This window comes from Megascapheus bottae, chromosome 25, assembly GCF_031878675.1.
Source record: "Megascapheus bottae isolate mThoBot1 chromosome 25, mThoBot2.hap1, whole genome shotgun sequence".
In the NCBI taxonomy this organism is placed as follows: Eukaryota; Metazoa; Chordata; class Mammalia; order Rodentia; family Geomyidae; genus Megascapheus; species Megascapheus bottae.
In genome coordinates, this window is record NC_143533.1 from 22,163,241 (window position 1) to 22,181,099 (window position 17,859).

General features: G+C 51.1%; 1 protein-coding gene across 1 annotated transcript; it reads left to right on the forward strand.

Moving 5' to 3' along the window:
• The first annotated feature begins 392 nt into the window (after positions 1–392).
• Pla2g4f (phospholipase A2 group IVF) lies at positions 393–13,571 on the forward strand. The gene is made up of 21 exons (XM_090318562.1): positions 393–1,577; positions 2,841–2,913; positions 3,270–3,406; positions 3,486–3,614; positions 4,437–4,477; positions 4,705–4,747; positions 5,074–5,140; positions 5,980–6,137; positions 6,238–6,330; positions 6,541–6,578; positions 6,727–6,862; positions 7,724–7,860; positions 8,127–8,349; positions 9,297–9,411; positions 9,554–9,691; positions 9,771–9,878; positions 11,073–11,267; positions 11,517–11,683; positions 12,480–12,666; positions 12,924–13,151; positions 13,320–13,571. The coding sequence occupies exons 1-20, from the start codon at positions 1,467–1,469 to the stop codon at positions 13,145–13,147; spliced, it is 2,520 nt and encodes an 839-aa protein (XP_090174688.1). The 5' UTR covers positions 393–1,466; the 3' UTR covers positions 13,148–13,151; positions 13,320–13,571.
• Positions 13,572–17,859: the final 4,288 nt, after the last annotated feature.

Here is a 17,859-nt window from a genome sequence, read left to right on the forward strand (position 1 = left end):
TAAGTTCATCCTGAGGGCAGTAGAAACTCTTCAGTTAGGAGTGATGACTTCATTGAAACTATCTTCAGTTATGAATGATGACTTCACTGGGTCATGCAGCAGATGACTTCAGAGAATAATACATCCCAGAAAGGACAGTCGGGAGCCTGGCTTCTAGGCTGGCTCTGCCATCCACTGCTGAGGTTCCAGGAGCACCCTCCACGTTATCCACGGAGATCATGAAGTACGTGGCCATTTTTGAGGCTTCCTGTCCCCACCCAGCTCTTGCCATTACAGTCCGAATTGAGCGGAAACGTGTTCTCCCACCCGCACATGCTGGGCTTGCCCACTGGCAGACATCACATTCCATGTGGTTCTGGCAGTTTCTGGTCCCAACTTGTCCCATTCCATTTTGGAGTTGAATCACCTCTTGGATGATGCTCTTTCTGCCTCTGTAGTAGAGTTGACAGGATCGTGTATTTGCTTGCTTGAAACGGTTCGGGCTGGTCTTGAACTATGCTGAAGTGATTCGTACACCTCTTCCTCCTGGGCTCTGGGACTGCAGGCATGTATCCCAATGCCTAACCATGTGACTGGATCTTAGCTAAAGAAAAGAAATGTAGCTCCTAACAGTTCACTGCCCCCAGAAATCTTTTGTTTTCTTAGAGACTCTTTTGCTTCAGCAAGTTAGATCACTGTCCAGAAAAAGATATCAGATCTGTGTTCTGAGGCTTACAGTAGTAAAGAAGACTCCAAGCTTTCATCCCTAATAACCTGCTTCCTGACTCCCCTGCTTTATACCACCTGACCGTACCCCTGCCTCTGTTCCTGAACCACCCAGGTATTTCCACTGGTGGGAGCCACCAGCTCTTCTGGCTTCTCCTCACCGTTTTGTTCCCATGCTTAGTAAGGGTTTGGCATACAACAGACTTGTAGTGTTTGGGGAATAACAGACTGAGCCCAAAAGAGATGTGAAACATCTTCGCGTCTTGATGAAACACGGATCGATCCAGAGGTGTCCTCTCGGCTTGACTTGAGTGGCTGGTTTCAGGCTTTGCTAGCATCTGGAGGGAGCCTCTTCCGCTGTGCATTGTGGACATTGTTAAAAGGGCTGTGTGGGTCCTGGTTGGAAATAGGAATGCCTGGGCTCTCCTGAACCCACTAAAGAGGGAGTAGGACTGAGGCGCAGATATTTATTTTTCACACCCAGCTTAATGATCACAGGGGCTGGGTTGGGCCACCAATGCTAATCAGCGACTTCCAAGGGTTTCTTGGAGCACTGCCTGCCTCTTGCCTGAGAAGTGCAAACACTAGTCACTTCCTGGAGCTCATTAAACCCCACCTCCAGCAAGGGCCACTCAGCCCCAAGTCTTAGCACAGTGGCTGCTCTCTCCTCCCCGCTCCAGTGTTACCTGTCAGACCTGAGCTGCAGATCAAGTGGCTCTGGAGAGCAGGCAGACTCCCTGCTGGGACCTGGGCTACTTACTATGTTCTGGGACCTCTGGTCAAGATGGCTGGTGGGCAAGGGGCTGCCTCTCCTGGGGGCAGTGCTGCTGGGGAAGAGAGAGAAGAGGAGACCAAAGTGGAGGCACTGGCAGGTAACATATTGGTCTTACCTGAGCAATGTGACCTGGAGAGTTCTGGAAGCCAAGGTGCTGTTTGAGAACTAGGCTAGCTCCTGCATTGGGTGTTGATTTGATAGGACCTCTTGCCTCTGACTTAGAGATACTGGCTAAAGCTTTGCCTTTTTTTTTTTTTTTTTTTTTTTTGCCAGTCCTAGGCTTGAGCTCAGGGCCTGAGCACTGTCCTTGGACTTTCTCAAGGCTAGAGCTCTACCACTTGAGCCTCAGCACCACTTCCAGCTTTTTTCTATGTATGTGGTACCAAGGACTCGAACCCAGGTCTTTGTGCATGCTAGGCAAGCACTCTACCACTAGGCCAAACTCCCAGCCCAGCTTTGCCTTTTGACAGTTCTCTCGTAGTAGAAAATGGAGAGTGAGTTTTGTGACCTTGGCATTTGACTGGTTGGTTTTGCCAATAGTGAGGGATGGAAGTTTGTAGCATCATCAGTTGGCAGCTTCACTGTCAGCAAGCTGCTATCTGATATAACCTCCTCTGAGCACGAGCTGCAATTTCCTGACTCATCAGACCAGTACCAGCCAGGTAACTCTTGGCTCACTTCCCCGACCCACTGCCTCCTAATCTGTCTTAAAGCCTTTTGTATGGAAGCTAATGGGAGTCGTGGATCCCACCTCTCTCTTAATATCTTTAAACGCATCCCCCCTAGCTCTCAAGCTACAGCAGAATCACTGGTGTCTCCGAGAGCTGCAGGTCTAGGATCATATCCATACTCAGTTCAGCCATTTCATAGTGAAGCTTAGATTTGAACCAGGCTCACCAACGGTGAACCTCCCATTGCCTGCTTTCATTCTTCAAAGGCCTCCCTGTTGGGAGCCAGAGTAGAATCAAATTGTACCTTGATTTGCATCAGACCATGGCTTTATTGTCTTATTGTTTTATGGCCTTATTCTGTTTAAATGACCTGAGATTTACCATATGAATGTAACAGTTGGAAGTTCCCTGGTTTCAAGAAGGGATATAAGCTGGAGTTGAATAAACGAGGCAGTCTTTACTTGGGCTGCAGACATCCTGGACCCGGTGTGTCTGTCTCTTCTATTTTTCCTAGTCCTTGCCCCCTATTTCAGGAACCCCAATCTGCGAACCCTGGTTTGCTGCCGGCTGGCCCCGGCACCTCCCCAGTACAGAACTTGTAGAGTGGCACCAGCGACCCTGGGCCAGACTAATGGGACAGGAGCTAAGAACTTCCCAGAATTGAGTTCCTGGAGTCCTCTTGTTTTCAGCAGGAAACCCATCCATACTATGACCTTCAGGTGAAGGTGCTGAAAGCCAGAAACATCAAGGGCACGGACCTGTGTGAGTGACCCTCTACCCTGTCTTCTTTCCTAGTCTTAGGGCCTCCTGGAGCTCAAGTACATGTGTGCATGTGTGTGTTCTTACATATGCATGTGTTCGTGGGCGTGTGTATGTGAGCATGTTATTCGAATCAGGTAGTTTCAGTGAATTATACAACAGTCTGCGATGCTGAGTGACCTTTCAACTGGCCATGATGGACAGGCCAGTTGAATAGGAGGTATACCTGGTCAAGATGGAACCTGGGACTCCAGAGATTTCCCTTGTCGCTCTCCCCTGTGCCAGGCCCAGTCTCCCCCAGGAAAGCTGTCCTTGCAGTAAGCTGAAGGCTAAAGACCTCTCCCCCATCTTCCTTGCAGTGTCCAAAGCTGATTGCTATGTACAACTATGGCTGCCTACGGCATCCCCCAGCTGCGCCAAGACAAAAACCGTGTCTAACTGCAGTGACCCCGAGTGGAATGAGACCTTCCACTACCGGATCCATGGGGCTGTGAAGGTGTGTGCTAGTTCAGGGCCAGGCCCTGGGAGGCAGGGATCTCCTCCTGGGCGCTCACCTCAGCCTGCCCTGTTTCCAGAACATCCTGGAGCTCACCCTTGGTGATGAGAACATCCTGAGCAGCGACCCACTGTCTGTGCTGTTGTTTGACCTGGGCGTTCTCCAACCTGGCCAGCCCTATCGACATAGCTTCCCGCTCAACCGGCAGGTGAGTCCTGGTGCATCATCAGGAGCCGTGCTCCAGAAGACAGGTCCTCTAAGTCCTCCAGAGCTGCTGACTCAGGGGAGAGGGACCCCAGCAACACAGACCAAGCGTCCTCCTCAAATACTGCCGGCATCTATCTCCTTGAGAGCACGGTCTTTTATCTGCCTCTGCGGCAACTGAATCCTTAGACCATCTGGCACACGTCTCTGAATGAGTGACGTTCCATATGGAGGCTTTCTTTTTGTCAGTTGTAGGGCTTAAACTCGGGGCCAGGACGCTGTCCCTGAGCTCTTCAGCTCACAGCTAGTGCTCGGCCACGTTGAGCCACTGCGCCACTTCTGGTTTTCTGGTGGTTCATTGGAGATAACAGTCTCATGGACTTTTATTTTTATTTTTTATTTTTGCCAGTCCTGGGGCTTGAGCACTGTCTTTAGGCTTTCTGAAGAAAACACTCTATCACTTGAGCCACAGCACCACTTCCAGCCTTTTCTGTGTATGTGGTACTGAGGAATCGGGGCTTCATGCATGCGAGGCAAGCACTCTAGGCTACACTCCTGGCCCTTTTCATGGACTTTTGTCCTGGGCTGGCTTTGAAGTGCAATCCTCAGATCTCAGCCTCCTGAATAGCTAGGATTACAGGCGTGAACCATGATTGCCTGGCTGCGTGGAGCCTTTCTATGCCCATGAGAAGCCACGCGTCTCCTGTCTTAGTTCCAGGAAAGGAGCAGGGCTGGAGGCAAGGACAGTCGCATTTCAAAACAGGAGCCTAAAAATAAAACAAAAACTAACAAACAAACACTGGTGTCCTCTGCTCCCCCCATGTAGGACTCACAAGAGCTGCAGGTGGAATTTATTCTGGAGAAGAGGTAAGTCGAGGCAGAGCCCAGTGCCCGCCATTTCCTCCTGTGCTGGCCTTGCAGAGGGAGCAGCCTGCATCGTATGCCCGTTTTTGCATCTTGTACTAGTCCCCCTAAAACAACAGCAACAACAATAACCCTACCGTGCTTCCAGGCTCTTTCGATGGTCTTGGTCAGATTGTTGTAATTGCTCTGCAAGGGAGCCAAATACCCCCCACACCTCTCATCTCTTGCAGCCAGGTACCTGCATTGGAGGTCATCACCAATGGAGTCCTGGTGGTAAGCTGGGAAAGGTGGGCTTGGGGCTGACTGTGGAAGAGGGGGCACGAGGGGGTCCTGCTTGTCTCTGAAGGACACTTAAACCCTTCTCAGAGGGGAGGCATGCTAGAAAGATGGAGAACATGAAGACCCTTTCCTGCCTTCCCAGGGCCCCATTCCTCTGAGTCCTGGGCAGGAAGCATAGGACAATCTTGGGGCTACTACAGAAGACCCCTGTCCATAAAACATAGGCCCTAGAATGTCTGTTTCTTGCCCCATGTACCCCCCACCCAATCTTGGTCTAGTCCCTGGGGCTCCCTGGCTCCTAAGGCATCTGCTTTCCTCAGGCTCAACCCTGTCTGAGAGTCCAGGGCACCCTCAAGACAGACAGGACCACCTCGCCTCAAGAATTGGGTGAGTCTGGTGCACAGCTTCTTGTCTTACCCTCTGTCCTGAGGGCAGTAAAGGAGGAGTGGGGGCTGCTATGACCCTGAAATGGGAAGTTCTTCAGTTCTCACTGCTCAACCAGACAGAGGATGGAATGGATGACCCCTGAAGGAGTGATCTTTTTGTGTCTACAAATGGCCAAGCATACAGCATTCAGGTTGTAGCTGTCAAGCTATAGTTCTACAACAGGCATCTTCAAAACCTCAGTGGCACATAAGAAACAAGGACTTAGCTCTTGGGTGACAATAGATCTGGTGCTTGGCAGAGCTCACCTGACTGAGACTGGGCTTGGTGGGGGATGGGCAGCTTATTGCTTCTATCTCTCTTTCTTTCACCTCTGTGACAAGCAGACAGGCCCGGACATGTCCCTGAGGCCTTACGGACCCAGTAGAAGTGAAAGACAGCCAACTCTACATCCTCCTGTGATCTTCCAGCTAGGAAATGAGGCCTGAGCAACTTGTTTCTCTCTGACCATAAACCTCCCCTGAGGGCAATGAGTTAGAATGAGGGCAGTTGAAAACTGGCAAGTCATAGAATAATAAATCATACATATTCTGTATAAGTAGAATTATATAGCTAATAATATAATTTCAGGATTATCAGGCTAGGAACAAAACTCCACTCCCTCCCTACCCTCACTTTTCTCCTTCTCTAAAATACTTCCACGATGCTTTTCCTGTGGCCAGCGTGTCTGAGAGTGACGAGGGAGATGAGTGTGGGGGGAAAGAGGGAGGAAGGGTTGTTGTGTTCAGGTGATGCCATCCTGAGACACACGTAGGCTCTCCTGATTCCACTCTTCCGCACAGGCTCCGGGCAGATCCAGCTGGCAGTGCCTGGAGCTTATGAGGAGCCACAGCTCTTGCCCCTGCAGCCAGGTCTCCTGCCCACCTTCACCTTCCATGTGAACCCTGCACTGGACTCCAGGCTGAACGTGGAGATGAAAGAGAAGTTGGAGATTGTGCAGGTGAGTGAGCTTTGGCAAAGCCGGGCCCGTGGCACTGGAGCAGCACCTGGAAAGCATAGGCTCTTCTCTTCTCCGTCGCTTTTTGGTGTCTTCTCCACAGGGTGGCCCGAGCACTGAGCTGGATGAGGAGAGCATCCTGCTCTCTTCTCTGCCCTTGGGCCTAGAATTGCAGCGCCATGTGGTCCTGAAGGAGGTAAAGCTCTGTCTGGAGGACCCCTGTTTTTTGACTGACAGCCAGGGGTGGTCTGGGGAAGGGGGAAGGGACAAGCTCAGAGCAGTTGGGAGCTCCAGCATGCTGTCCACACAGACCAGTTACTGGACAGCAGGGCTGGGGGGGGGGGTGGAAGGGCTCCTGAGAGAGTCCTGCTCAGTGTACTCAGGGTATGGTTGCTATGTCTTTCAGGGCCAAGAGGTGACTCTGAGTATGAAGGCAGAAATGAGGTGAGTGAGGCTTCAGGCAGATCCTTGGAGTCTCCTGGGGTCTTTCTGAGGGGTGGGACTGAATGTGGGTCTGCTCCCATGATCCATGGGTGAGGCCCCAGCTCTCCACTGAGTAGTCACCCAATACTCACCTGCCCCATCTGAGCAGCTCTGGGGACCTGGACCTGCGCCTTGGCTTTGACCTCTGTGATGGGGAGCAGGAGTTCCTGGACAAGAGGAAGCAGGTTGTGTCCAAGGCTATAAAGCAGGTGCTGGGATTGGCTGAAGCTCCACAGAGTGACCAGGTATGGGGTGGAGGAGGAGCTGGCTCCCAGAGGCTCTAGGACCAAAGCCAGCCCTTCTTCCTGAAGGGAATTGTAGTCTAGGAGGTAACAGGATGTCCAGGGGACGGAGGAGGAAGTTAAACAGGACCAGGACAATGGATCCAGTCAGGAGTCAGAAGAACTGGAATGAGGGCCTAACAGTCTGGCGAAGGCTGGCTGTCTTCCTCAGCTTGGGCTGCCATAAAACCACCATACACTGGGAGACTTCATAGTAATGTTTTCTTTTTTGGGGGGGGGGGGTCATGGGGCTTGACTTGGGCCTGGGAGCTGTCCCTGAGCTCTTCAGCTCAAGGCTACTACCCTAACCTTGAGCCACAGCTCCACTTCCTGTTTTCTGGAGATTAATTGTAGATAAGAGTCTCACGTTCTTTAGGTTCTTTAGTGCCTCGGCTGGCTTTGAAGCCTGATCGTCAGATCTCAGCCTCCTGAGTAGTTAGGATTACAGGTGTGAGCCACCACACCCGGCTTAGAAATGTTTTCTTACAGTTCTTGGAGGCTGGAAGCTCCATGTCAAGGTGGGCTGTGTGTACTGAGTGCTCAGGGCCTGGGCCTGGTACCACCAAGGAGACATGCCCAGAGAACTCATCGTCAACGTATGTGGCCCCTGGGCGCCTGACTACTCGAGCCCAGAAACAACAGGGCCCTCAGTGAACTGAGGCCAGGGAGCACTTTTTCAAGACGGGAGAAGAAAAGCCAGGGAAAGGAAGCAAAAATCAAGGCAGAATGATAGACTAATTCTTGTAAGGCATTAATGATGCCTGACGTGGGGAGGTAGGAAGACAGCACGATAGTGATACTGATTGTCATGATAATCATGTCCAGGTACCTGTGGTGGCTGTGTTGGGGTCTGGGGGCGGAACCCGAGCCATGACTTCCCTCTACGGCAGCCTAGCGGGGCTACAGGAGCTTGGCCTCCTGGACACGGTGACCTACCTGAGCGGGGTCTCCGGCTCGACCTGGTAAGTGGGGCGCAGAGTAAAAGTGAGCCATGGAGAGGCAGAGGTATGTCCCAGAGTTCTCGTGCAGTTCACGGGAAGGGGCTGGATGGAGCCTGTCATGAAGGAAATCAGGAAGACCAAGAGGTTCCACTGAAGGGGGGCCCTCGGGGAGGGGCTGAGGGCATCAGGGATACATGGGGGGCGAGTCCCTGACAAATTGTATGTCTCCCTCCCTGCTGGGTTGCCCTGCCTCTCACTTGCAGCCTTCCTCTCCCGCCTCCCCCCAGGTGTATCTCCACCCTCTATAAGGACCCAGCCTGGTCGCACGTGGCCTTGCGGGGCCCCATTGAGCATGCGCGGGCTCGGGTCTGCAGCAGCAAGCTGGGGGCAGTGTCCACAGAGCAGCTACAATACTACACTCAGGAGCTGGGGGTCCGGATGAGCCATGGCCACAGCGTGTCCCTCGTGGATTTCTGGGGCCTCCTCATTGAATATTTCCTCAACCAGGAGGTAAGCGAATGTGGCTCATTTCTGTGTCCCCTCTCTTCCCAGCTTATTTCTGCCTTGTCTCTCAGGCTAAGGTACAAGCCTTGCAAAGCTGTCCCTCGAGGATGAGCTCTCCCCAGGGGAAGGGGTGAGACTAAAGTGGACCCACAGCACATGACCATCTAAATTTCCTAAAGTGGTGGAGGAAGGGGCAGGCCACAGGTTTTGATTTTGTTTTGGGGTGTGTGTGTGTGTGTGTGTGTGTGTGTGTGTGTGTGTCTCCTGGGGCTTGAACTCAGGGCTTGGGCACTGTCCTAGCGCTTTCTCAAAGCCAGCGCTCTACCACTTGAGCCACAGCACCACTTTGGCTTTTTCTGTGTATGTGGTACCAAGGAATGGAACCCAAGGGCTTCATTGTATGCTAGGCAAGTATTCTACCACTAGGCCAAAGTCCTGGTCCAAAGGTCACAGTTCTTAACCTTGTGTTTCACCTGCACAGCTTTTCAAAGCCACCCTTGCCTGGGCCCCACTTCCTAAGATTTTGCCCTGGTTTGCTTTGAGATAGTTTCTGCCAGTACAGTCGTGGTGGTAGCTCCTAGAACCATAGGCCCAGATGGTCACAGCTCAGAGCTGCCTGCTGGGACACAACTGACCCCATGTGTGGCTATCAGTTGTGGGTGTGTGCCCCACCTTCTAAGTAAAGAGACTACATTTTAAATTAATTTAAATGATTTAGTTAATGATTCCTTGCATTCTGATCTGTTTTGTTTTATTGATTGGGAATTCCCATAGACTCTGAAATACAGAAAACCCACAGTGGCCAGAGCTGCTCCCTTACACAGCTGCCTTTACAGCCCTGGTCCTGGGCTCTAAACGTTTTGTCCTATGCGCATGCCACTGTCCATAAGATGTGGACCTCAGGTGATGGAGACCCTAAAAAGGCCAACCTGCTTCTCTTCTCTCCTTTCCAGGAGAACCCTGCCAAGCTGTCTGACCAGCAGGCCACGATCAGCCAGGGTCAGAATCCTTACCCCATCTATGCCTCTGTCAACGTTCACACCAACATCAGTGGGAAAGACTTTGCAGGTGCCTGGGTGTGGAGGCCAAGGAAGAAGGCCTGGGAATGGCGGTAGGAGGGTGGGTGAGGGGCAATCAGGTGTCTTGACAAGATTCCTGCTCTGGCACGAGTGTCCTGGCAGGAAGCCCCTCGTGACCTCCTCTTCCCCAGAATGGTGCGAGTTCACCCCCTATGAGGTCGGCTTTCCCAAGTACGGAGCTTACATCCCCACCAAGCTCTTTGGCTCCAAGTTTTTCATGGGAAGGCTGCTGCAGCTCCAGCCCGAGCCCCGCATCTGTTACCTGCAGGGTGAGTCTAGACTGAAGGGCCAGGGGACAAGCAGGGCCCAGGCCATGACCTGACCCGGGGTCCCTGCCTGCCTCCGTAGGTATGTGGGGCAGCGCCTTCGCAGCCAGCCTGGATGAGATCTTTCTGAAGACCACTGGCTCCGGGCTGGGCTTCCTGAACGGGTACAAAAGCAGTGTGAACGTCCCAGGTGAGGCAGAGACCCCACTCCTGCCCCCACAGGCCTGGCAGAGGGATGAAGAGTGAGGAGGGGATGGAGAAAGATGTGTCTCTCATTAGATTCAGAGAAGTTCTGAGAAAATGACTTCTAGATTAGGGTCATTCTAATCTACATGTGCCAGCTGTGATAGGGCTCGTGATACAGCTCCTGGTAGGCTCTTACCTGGTATTTGGGAGGCCTGCATCCCATCTCCAGCACCTTTACCACACACACACACACACACACACACACACACACACACACACACACACACACACACACACCCCTCTAAACCTTCAACTCAGCAGTCCCTTAGAAGACATCTTTTTTTCCACTCTATCCCCTTAAGGCTGAGTGAGGGTTTTATCATACGGGTCCCTTAGGATTATAACACATCCCCATCATGATCCTTTTTATGATTTGGATTTATTATTTCCTGCTGAGTCTTGTGGCTCACACCTGTAATCCTCATACTTGACAGGCAGGAAGATGGCCATGTCTGTGGCTGGTCTGGGCTACATAGGAAAACCCTGTCTCAAAGAAAGATGTTCCCCTTCCCTCAAATTTCTTTTTCTTTTTTTTTTTTGGCCAGTCCTGGGGCTTGAACTCAGGGCCTGAGCACTGTCCTGCGACTTTTCTCAAGGCTAGAGCTCTACCACTTGAGCCTCAGCACACTTCCAGCTTTTTTCAATGTATGTGGTACCGAGGAATCGAACCCGGGTCTTTGTGCATGCTAGGCAAGCACTCTGCCACTAGGCCAATCTCCCGGCCCCACCTCCAAATTTCTTATCTCTTTATATAACCTCTCTCTACTCACTCATCCACCCAGTGGGCCACATGCCCTGCACGTGTCCTGTACTGGGCCCTGTCCTGTGTATCGCACCTATACCTACCACACATAGCAACCCAGCCCAGGATTCTTCCTGTTTACAGCGTAGAGCTCTAACTCAAACTTATTTTCAAGAGGGCAACCAACTGGTCAACTGGTTAACAAATGCAAAGTCACAGGTAATTTCCAAAGCATGGCAGCACAAGAGAAAAAAAGCAGCGGTCTGGGGCTGGGGTGTGGGTGGGGAGGATATGAAGTATGGAAGCCAGAGGGGCTCCCCTGAACTGTAAGGGCCACTGGACCAAGGAGGGTGCCACTCTCTGCTGCCTTTCACTCTTCCCTTCTCCCTCCTCTAGATGACTCTTCAAAGTCCCAGCCTCATGACCCCACACGGCTGCCAACCAAGCTCTTCACGCCGCAGGGACCCCTCTACCAGGCCATGCTCGACTTATTCACCTCCCGCCTGACGGCCGCCCAGACCTTCAATTTCACTCGGGGTCTCTGCCTTCACAAGGACTATGCAGCTGGAATGGAGTTTGTGGCCTGGAAAGGTTGGTCTTTCCTTGGGTAGGGTGAGACTGGGTGGGGCTGGTGCTTTTGGTGGGGTGTCTGAGGCCTGAACTGTGATCGTGGGCTCCTTGAGGCCTGCAGGAAGAGTCTGATGACTCAAGCTGGGAGGCAGAAGGGAAGAGAGAGGGCTGGGGTGGGAGAGCCTGGCTGTCAGAGAAAAGGCGAGAACTCGGAAGAGAAGGTATGACTTCAAAAGCAGGGGCGGCTGGACTTTCCCGTGCATCTTGCAGACACACACCTAGATGCCTTCCCGAACCAGCTCACACCCATGCAGGGCTGCCTGTCCCTGGTGGATGGAGGCTTTGCCATCAACTCACCTTTCCCACTCACGCTGGTACCCCAGAGGTCTGTGGACCTCATTCTTTCCTTTGACTACTCCTTGGAAGCCCCTTTTAAGGTAAGGGGGGAGAGAGGGATGAGGTGAAGGGCAAAGGGAGAAGAAGACAGTTCTGCTGAAGGCCATGCGGGGTGTTCGGAGGCCACCCTGTGTGGTAGCCTTGACCTCTGCTCTGTGGCGTGTGCCTTTTCAATGGCGGTCCACTGTCCCCGCTAGAGAAGAATTGTCGGGGTCATGAGAGGGAGTGGGAGAGGACACCAAAGGAGGCGGGCATCTTCTAGACAGTCCCAGATGACGTCTCATATTCCTTTCCTGCCCCAGGATGGGCCTGGGCCTCCCGGCTTTCCTTGCTGTGGTAACAACCACCACCAAGGTCCCTTCCGGGTGAGTCCAAGGGTGACTCCCTCAAACACTGCAGGGCAGCAGACAGAGGTCATCGCGTGCATGTGGGGCTGGTGATGCCACTGGCCCAGCCCCTCTCTCTTTGTTCTCCTCCTGGCCCTGTTGGGTCCAACGAGAGCCTGAGATTAGAGGACAGATAAAGACTGCTTCAAAGCTGCCCTTGTAGTCACCCCGTCAACCCTGTGACACCCCTAACCAGAGCAGAGCGGGGGTCCAAGAAGGAAAGGCCAGGTGACAGGGAGGAGTGAGGATGCCACTCAAGATCTAAAGGCAGTAGATGGTTCCTTCTTGGCCATTACTGATTACAGTGAATCTACTAGTCTCCCTGGACGTATATTCTCATTTTTATCTGACAAGCGACAGAGCTGCCTGAAGTCAGGATCTGTTGGGTCCGGGCTGGTGCAGAGCCAGTGTGGAAGGCAGGCAGGGCCAGGAGCTCACCTCCCCCGCCAAGGTCTTACAGGTGGCGGAGAAGTACTGCCAGGACCGAGGGATCCCCTTCCCCAGGATAGAGCTGGGCCCCGAGGACTTGCAAGAACCCCGTGAGTGCTATCTGTTTGCCAGTGCCGATGACCCCCGCTCGCCCGTAGTGTTGCACTTCCCGCTTGTCAACAGCACCTTCCGCACATACCTGGCCCCAGGTAAGGGGAAGTCCCACTGTCCATCTGACCTACACAGCACTGGGGCGAGGGGAGGTGGTGATGGATGCATTCCTTAGCAGTGTACAAAGCGTGTCTCTGGAGGGCCTGGGCTGGCAGCTGTTGGCCTGGCCTCCCTTGGCTTCAGTGTTTTTAGCTGTGCCATCTTCCCTGGTGAACAGGGGCTCAGTTAGGATCCAAGGGACACCCCGTTCCCCAGGGGACCCCAGCCTAACCTCTCTTCCGTTCCTCACCCACAGGCGTGGCACGGCAAACAGCTGAGGAGAAGGCGTTTGGGAACTTTGACCTCAGTGGGCCAGACACCCCGTATGGCATGGTGAACTTCACCTACCAGCCTGAGGAGTTCGATCGGCTGGTGGCCCTGAGCCGATACAATGTTCTGAACAACGTGGAGACCGTGAAGCGTGCCCTGCTGCTGGCTCTGGACCGACGACGACAGGCAGGCGAGAAGGCTGAGGACTGAGCAGGTGGGAGTTGGAGACCTGGGATACTAGGACAGCCTTGTCAAGGGAGGGATGGAGGGGTGGGGGCCTTGATGAAGTTCTGCTTCCTCCCCCTCCCAACACCTACCCTGAGGCCCCTCCGGCCTGGAAAGTTGCAGGCCTGTAGTCTGGCCCTCCCCTGTGTTTTTCCAGCGCGGTGGGGGACGCTAGGTGGAAGAGGTTGCTCATTTACCAACGCGTTGTGGACAGAAGCAGACAGCAGCCTTGTTGACCCCGTCAGGGCCCAGGCGCTGATAGCCTCCCCAGAGTGGGGGCTGAGAGCCCTGAGGTGTGGACTTCCATCCTTACACGGAGACCCCAAGTGCCCGGATTCTGTGCTGTCCAAGAATAAAGAGTGGTCATCGCCATGCTGACCATGTGTCTTGCCAATCACACTCCTATTTATCTCTGGCCTTTCCTCTCCTCAGAGGTCACCATCCTTCTCTGCTCACCTTCCTGAAGCCTGGCCTCCAGCCATGGGCTATGCGCTTGTGAACAACTCCTGAATGAGTAGAGAACTACATTCATGCACATATGAATGCTTCCTCGTCTTTGGGAAGCACTCTGATGGTGGTTGGGTTCTCATTCTATTGTAGGTAGCCATTAGGACTTGGTCTTATATTTTTTTAAACTTCATTGATATAGGGCCGGGAGTTTGGCCTAGTGGTTAAAGTGCTTGCCTAGCATGTGCGGAGACCCGGGTTCGATTCCTTGGTACCACATACATACAAAAAAGCTGGAAGTGGTGCTGAGGCTCAAGTGGTAGAGCTCTAGCCTTGAGAAAGTCCAAGGACAGTGCTCAGGCCCTGAGCTCAAGCCCAGGACTGGCAAAAAAAAAACAACAACAACAAAAAAAAACTTCATTGATATATAGTATTTAAGCACACATTTTAAACATTATCAGTGAACACCTTTATTTTTTGAATTTTTTTTTTTGTAGTACTGAGGTTTGAACTCAGGGCCTTGCACTTTGCTAGCCAGGTACTCTTTTCCCTCAAACCACATTTCCACTCCTTTCTTGCCTTAGTTATTTTTCAAGAAAGGTCTCATGTTTTTGTCCTGGCTGGCCTGAACTATGATTCTCCTATTCCTGCCTCTGGTGTAGCTGGAATCCCAGCAGGCACTACTGCTTCTTCTTTGTTCTGTTCTTTAACGGTGACGATAGTAATATAATATACCTTAAGGCATTCTGCTCTTTGTTCCATGAGCAATTTCTTTGATGTAGGTTCTTCTTGTCTCTCATGAACTTTGCCTTCTTTATTAAAATATGGTAATTCACAATTGTAGTTGGTACTTCATACATTGCTTCTCTGCCTAAAGCAATTTCAATTTGGTTTCTAGATATTTGAAAAAAAAAAAATCCTGCCGGGTGCAGGGCATGGTGGCTCCCGCCTGTCATCCCAGCTACTCAGGAGGCTGAGATCTAAGGATCAAGGTTCAAAGCCAGCCTGGGCATAAAAGGACCTGAGATTATTTCCAATTAACCTCTAGAAAACAGGAAGTGGGGCTTGGCTCAAGGGTAGGGTAGTAGCCTTGAGCTGAAGAGCTCAGGGACAGCACCCAGGCCAAGAGTTCAAGCCCTGTGACCCACGCACACACACACACACACACACACACACAAAATCCTGACTAACTCATTGGGCAACTGAGCGGATATTGCTACAAAACTCCTGACTTAATCGATTGGGCAACTCTTTGTTTCTTTATCTATTAATCTCCACATTATAAAAATATTGGGCTGGGAATGTGGCTTAGTGGTAGAGTGCTTGCATAGCATGCATGAAGCCCTGGGCTCGATTCTTCAGTACCACGTAAACAGAAATGGCTCTGTGGTTCAAGTGGTAGAGTGCTAGCCTTGAGCAAAAGAAGCTTAGGGACAGTGTCTAGGACCTGAGTTCAAGACCCAGGACTGACAAAAATAAATAAATAAATAAACAAACAAATAAATAATATATATAGTATATTTCATATAGTACATATAATATTATACATTATATGTATATACTAACTACATTTAAAACAGTAAATATGCATATAATATATACACATATGATACATAATGCATATACACATATAATATGTATGTGTACTATTCTTGGTTGCTCCATAATACTTTGACCCTATCTTTTCTCAACTGCACCATATTGTTATATTATCATTTTAGCAAATATTGATTATTCATGTTATGACAATTATGATTATGTGATATGTTTCTTTTTCTTTTCTATGGTGGGGAAAAAAGGTGAGCAGAACTCTGTTAAGACGATCCCAGTTTAGTGGACGCCATCCAAAGCGCCATGATTAGGAGTGCTATGAAGGCCACCAGGTCCATATGTTGCTCCTCTGCAGGGACGTGCCTTCCCAGGCTAGCCCTGGGCACAGAGGGCCCCTGCCCATGTTTCCTGAATTTCAACCAAATTATTCATTTGTATATTATGGTCCTCCAAGTTCAGGGGCCAAGACGCCAACTTTTCTTTCTCTCCTCCTCCCGGAAGTATGGCAGCTTGCTTCTTCCAGCATATGTTGAATGGGCACCTTCTAGAATACTCTTCATAGAACTCACAGTTCAGGGCCTGGGAGCATCGCCTAGTGGTAGAGTGCTTGCCTACCATGCATGAAGCCCTGCGTTTGACTCCTCAGTACCAAATATTCAGGAAAAGCTGGAAGTGGTGCTGTGGCTCAAGTGACAGAGTTATCCTTGAGCAAAAAGTGTCCAAGGGCTGTATCCAGGCCACCAGTTCAAGCCCCAGGACTGGCAAAAGAAGAAAAGGGGGGCTGGGAACATAGCTTAGTGAGTGAGGGGGGGAGGAACTGTACCGGGGTTTGAACTCAGAACTTGGTGCTTGATAGCCAGTTGCATTACTGCTGAGCCAATGCCTCCAGCCTTTTTTGCTTTGGTTATTTTTTTACATGATCTGGCCTAGACCTTGAGCTTCCTATTTACACTTCCTTCCATAGCTGGAATGGCAGATTCCAGGCCCAGTTGTTTTCTTTTGAGATGGGGGTCTTGCAGATTCTAAAACACTTGAGCTGCTCTACTGGTGGAGAGGCTCAGAGGAGAAAGATGGATTGTACACTGGTCAGAGGCTTCCTGAGGTGAGGACCAGGCCTGTTTCCACACCCCTGGCTTTCTGTAGGGTGGCTGGCAGACGCTTAATAAAGATTTTTCAAACAATCCATGTTTTGGCTTGGCTTTCCCCTGGCCTTTGCTTTGGGAGAGGCCCATCCTCTCCAATAGCTGAGAAGGAGGGGAGGGACCAGGGGACGCGTTCTGCTTAGTCCTGAGTGGTTCAAGTCAGGAAATCACTCTTTCTCACTTGTCAACAGAATAACTACTTCCTTATGAGGCAATGCACAGACCTGCCCGGGCCTTGCCGTTCCGTGGTCATTGGTGCCCGATGCCAAGGTGTGTGTCATCCATCCTCACTTCACACCATGCCCTTACCACGAATGGTACCAGTTGCTTCAGGAATTTTACCTGGAATTGAGCCTCCACAAGGCATCGGCAACCTCTCCCCTGCCCCAGCTTCCGAGAGCTATTTCAGGAGAAACTACCGGGAATGGAGAAAAGGAGCCTTTCTTTCCCGGATTTAAAGTGGAAAGGGGCTGACATGCAAATGAAAAGCCCAGAACGCCATCTAGTCATTCAGACAAAGCTTGATCCAGGGATTTCCTCTTGCCTGCTCTGCGGTGGCTCACGCCTGTAATCCTAGCTACTCAGGAGGCTGAGATCTGAGGATCAAGGTTCAAAGCCAACTTGGGTACTAAAGACTGTGAGACTCTTATCTCCAACTAATCCAGAAAACTGGAAATGGGGCTGTGGCTGCAGGGGTAGGGTGATAACCTTGAACTGAAGGGCTCAGAGACAACGCCCAGGCCCAGGGATAGGGCTGTAGCCTTGAGCTGAAGGTCCAGCGTTCAAGCCCCATGACCCACAAAACAAACAAACAAACAACAACAAAACTTCAGAATTGTTAGCCAGTCTCTGATATTCTTACAATAGTTAATATAAAAGAGCATCACAGATACAAATGGCATAAAACAGCAACCATTCTGTTCAAGCTCATAGATTCTAAGGGTCATAAATTTGGAATGTGCCCAGACTGGAATTGGAATTATCTGAAGGCTCCTTTACCCAGGGCTCTGCAACCTGGCTCTGCCTCCAGTACTGATGGGCAGCCTGTGTGCTTGGGCTTCTTCAAGCATGGCAACCTGAATGTCAACTAGAGGCTCCAGACTCCAAGGATCTCGGGAACGTAGGAGAAAGCTTCTTACCATCCAGCCTTGGGAGTCAGTGGTGCCACTTTCCTCAGTTCTGGAGAAGTATAACTCCATGACAAGCCCACCAGATTCCAGAGGAGGAGAATCAGCCTCTAGCTCTTGGGAGAAAGGAACAATTCTAGAAGATTCTAGCGAAACATGGAAAAGAAGGTATTGGAAAGTAAAATCTGCCATGACTCCTACCATGTTTATCTCATCTATAAGTTATTGCAGGTGCCCCCGCTACTTGTAGCGCTGGAGTTCTGATCATTTATGTCTTGGAATTCCAAACAAATCATGGAAAAATGTCCTCAAGGCATAACAGGAGAGGACTTTTGTGTTGATCAGGGGCCAATTTAAAAAAAAATCTTTAAATCACAATTACAGGTGCCTGATTCGATTTTTTTTGTAACAGACTGGGTTCTGTCTTTAG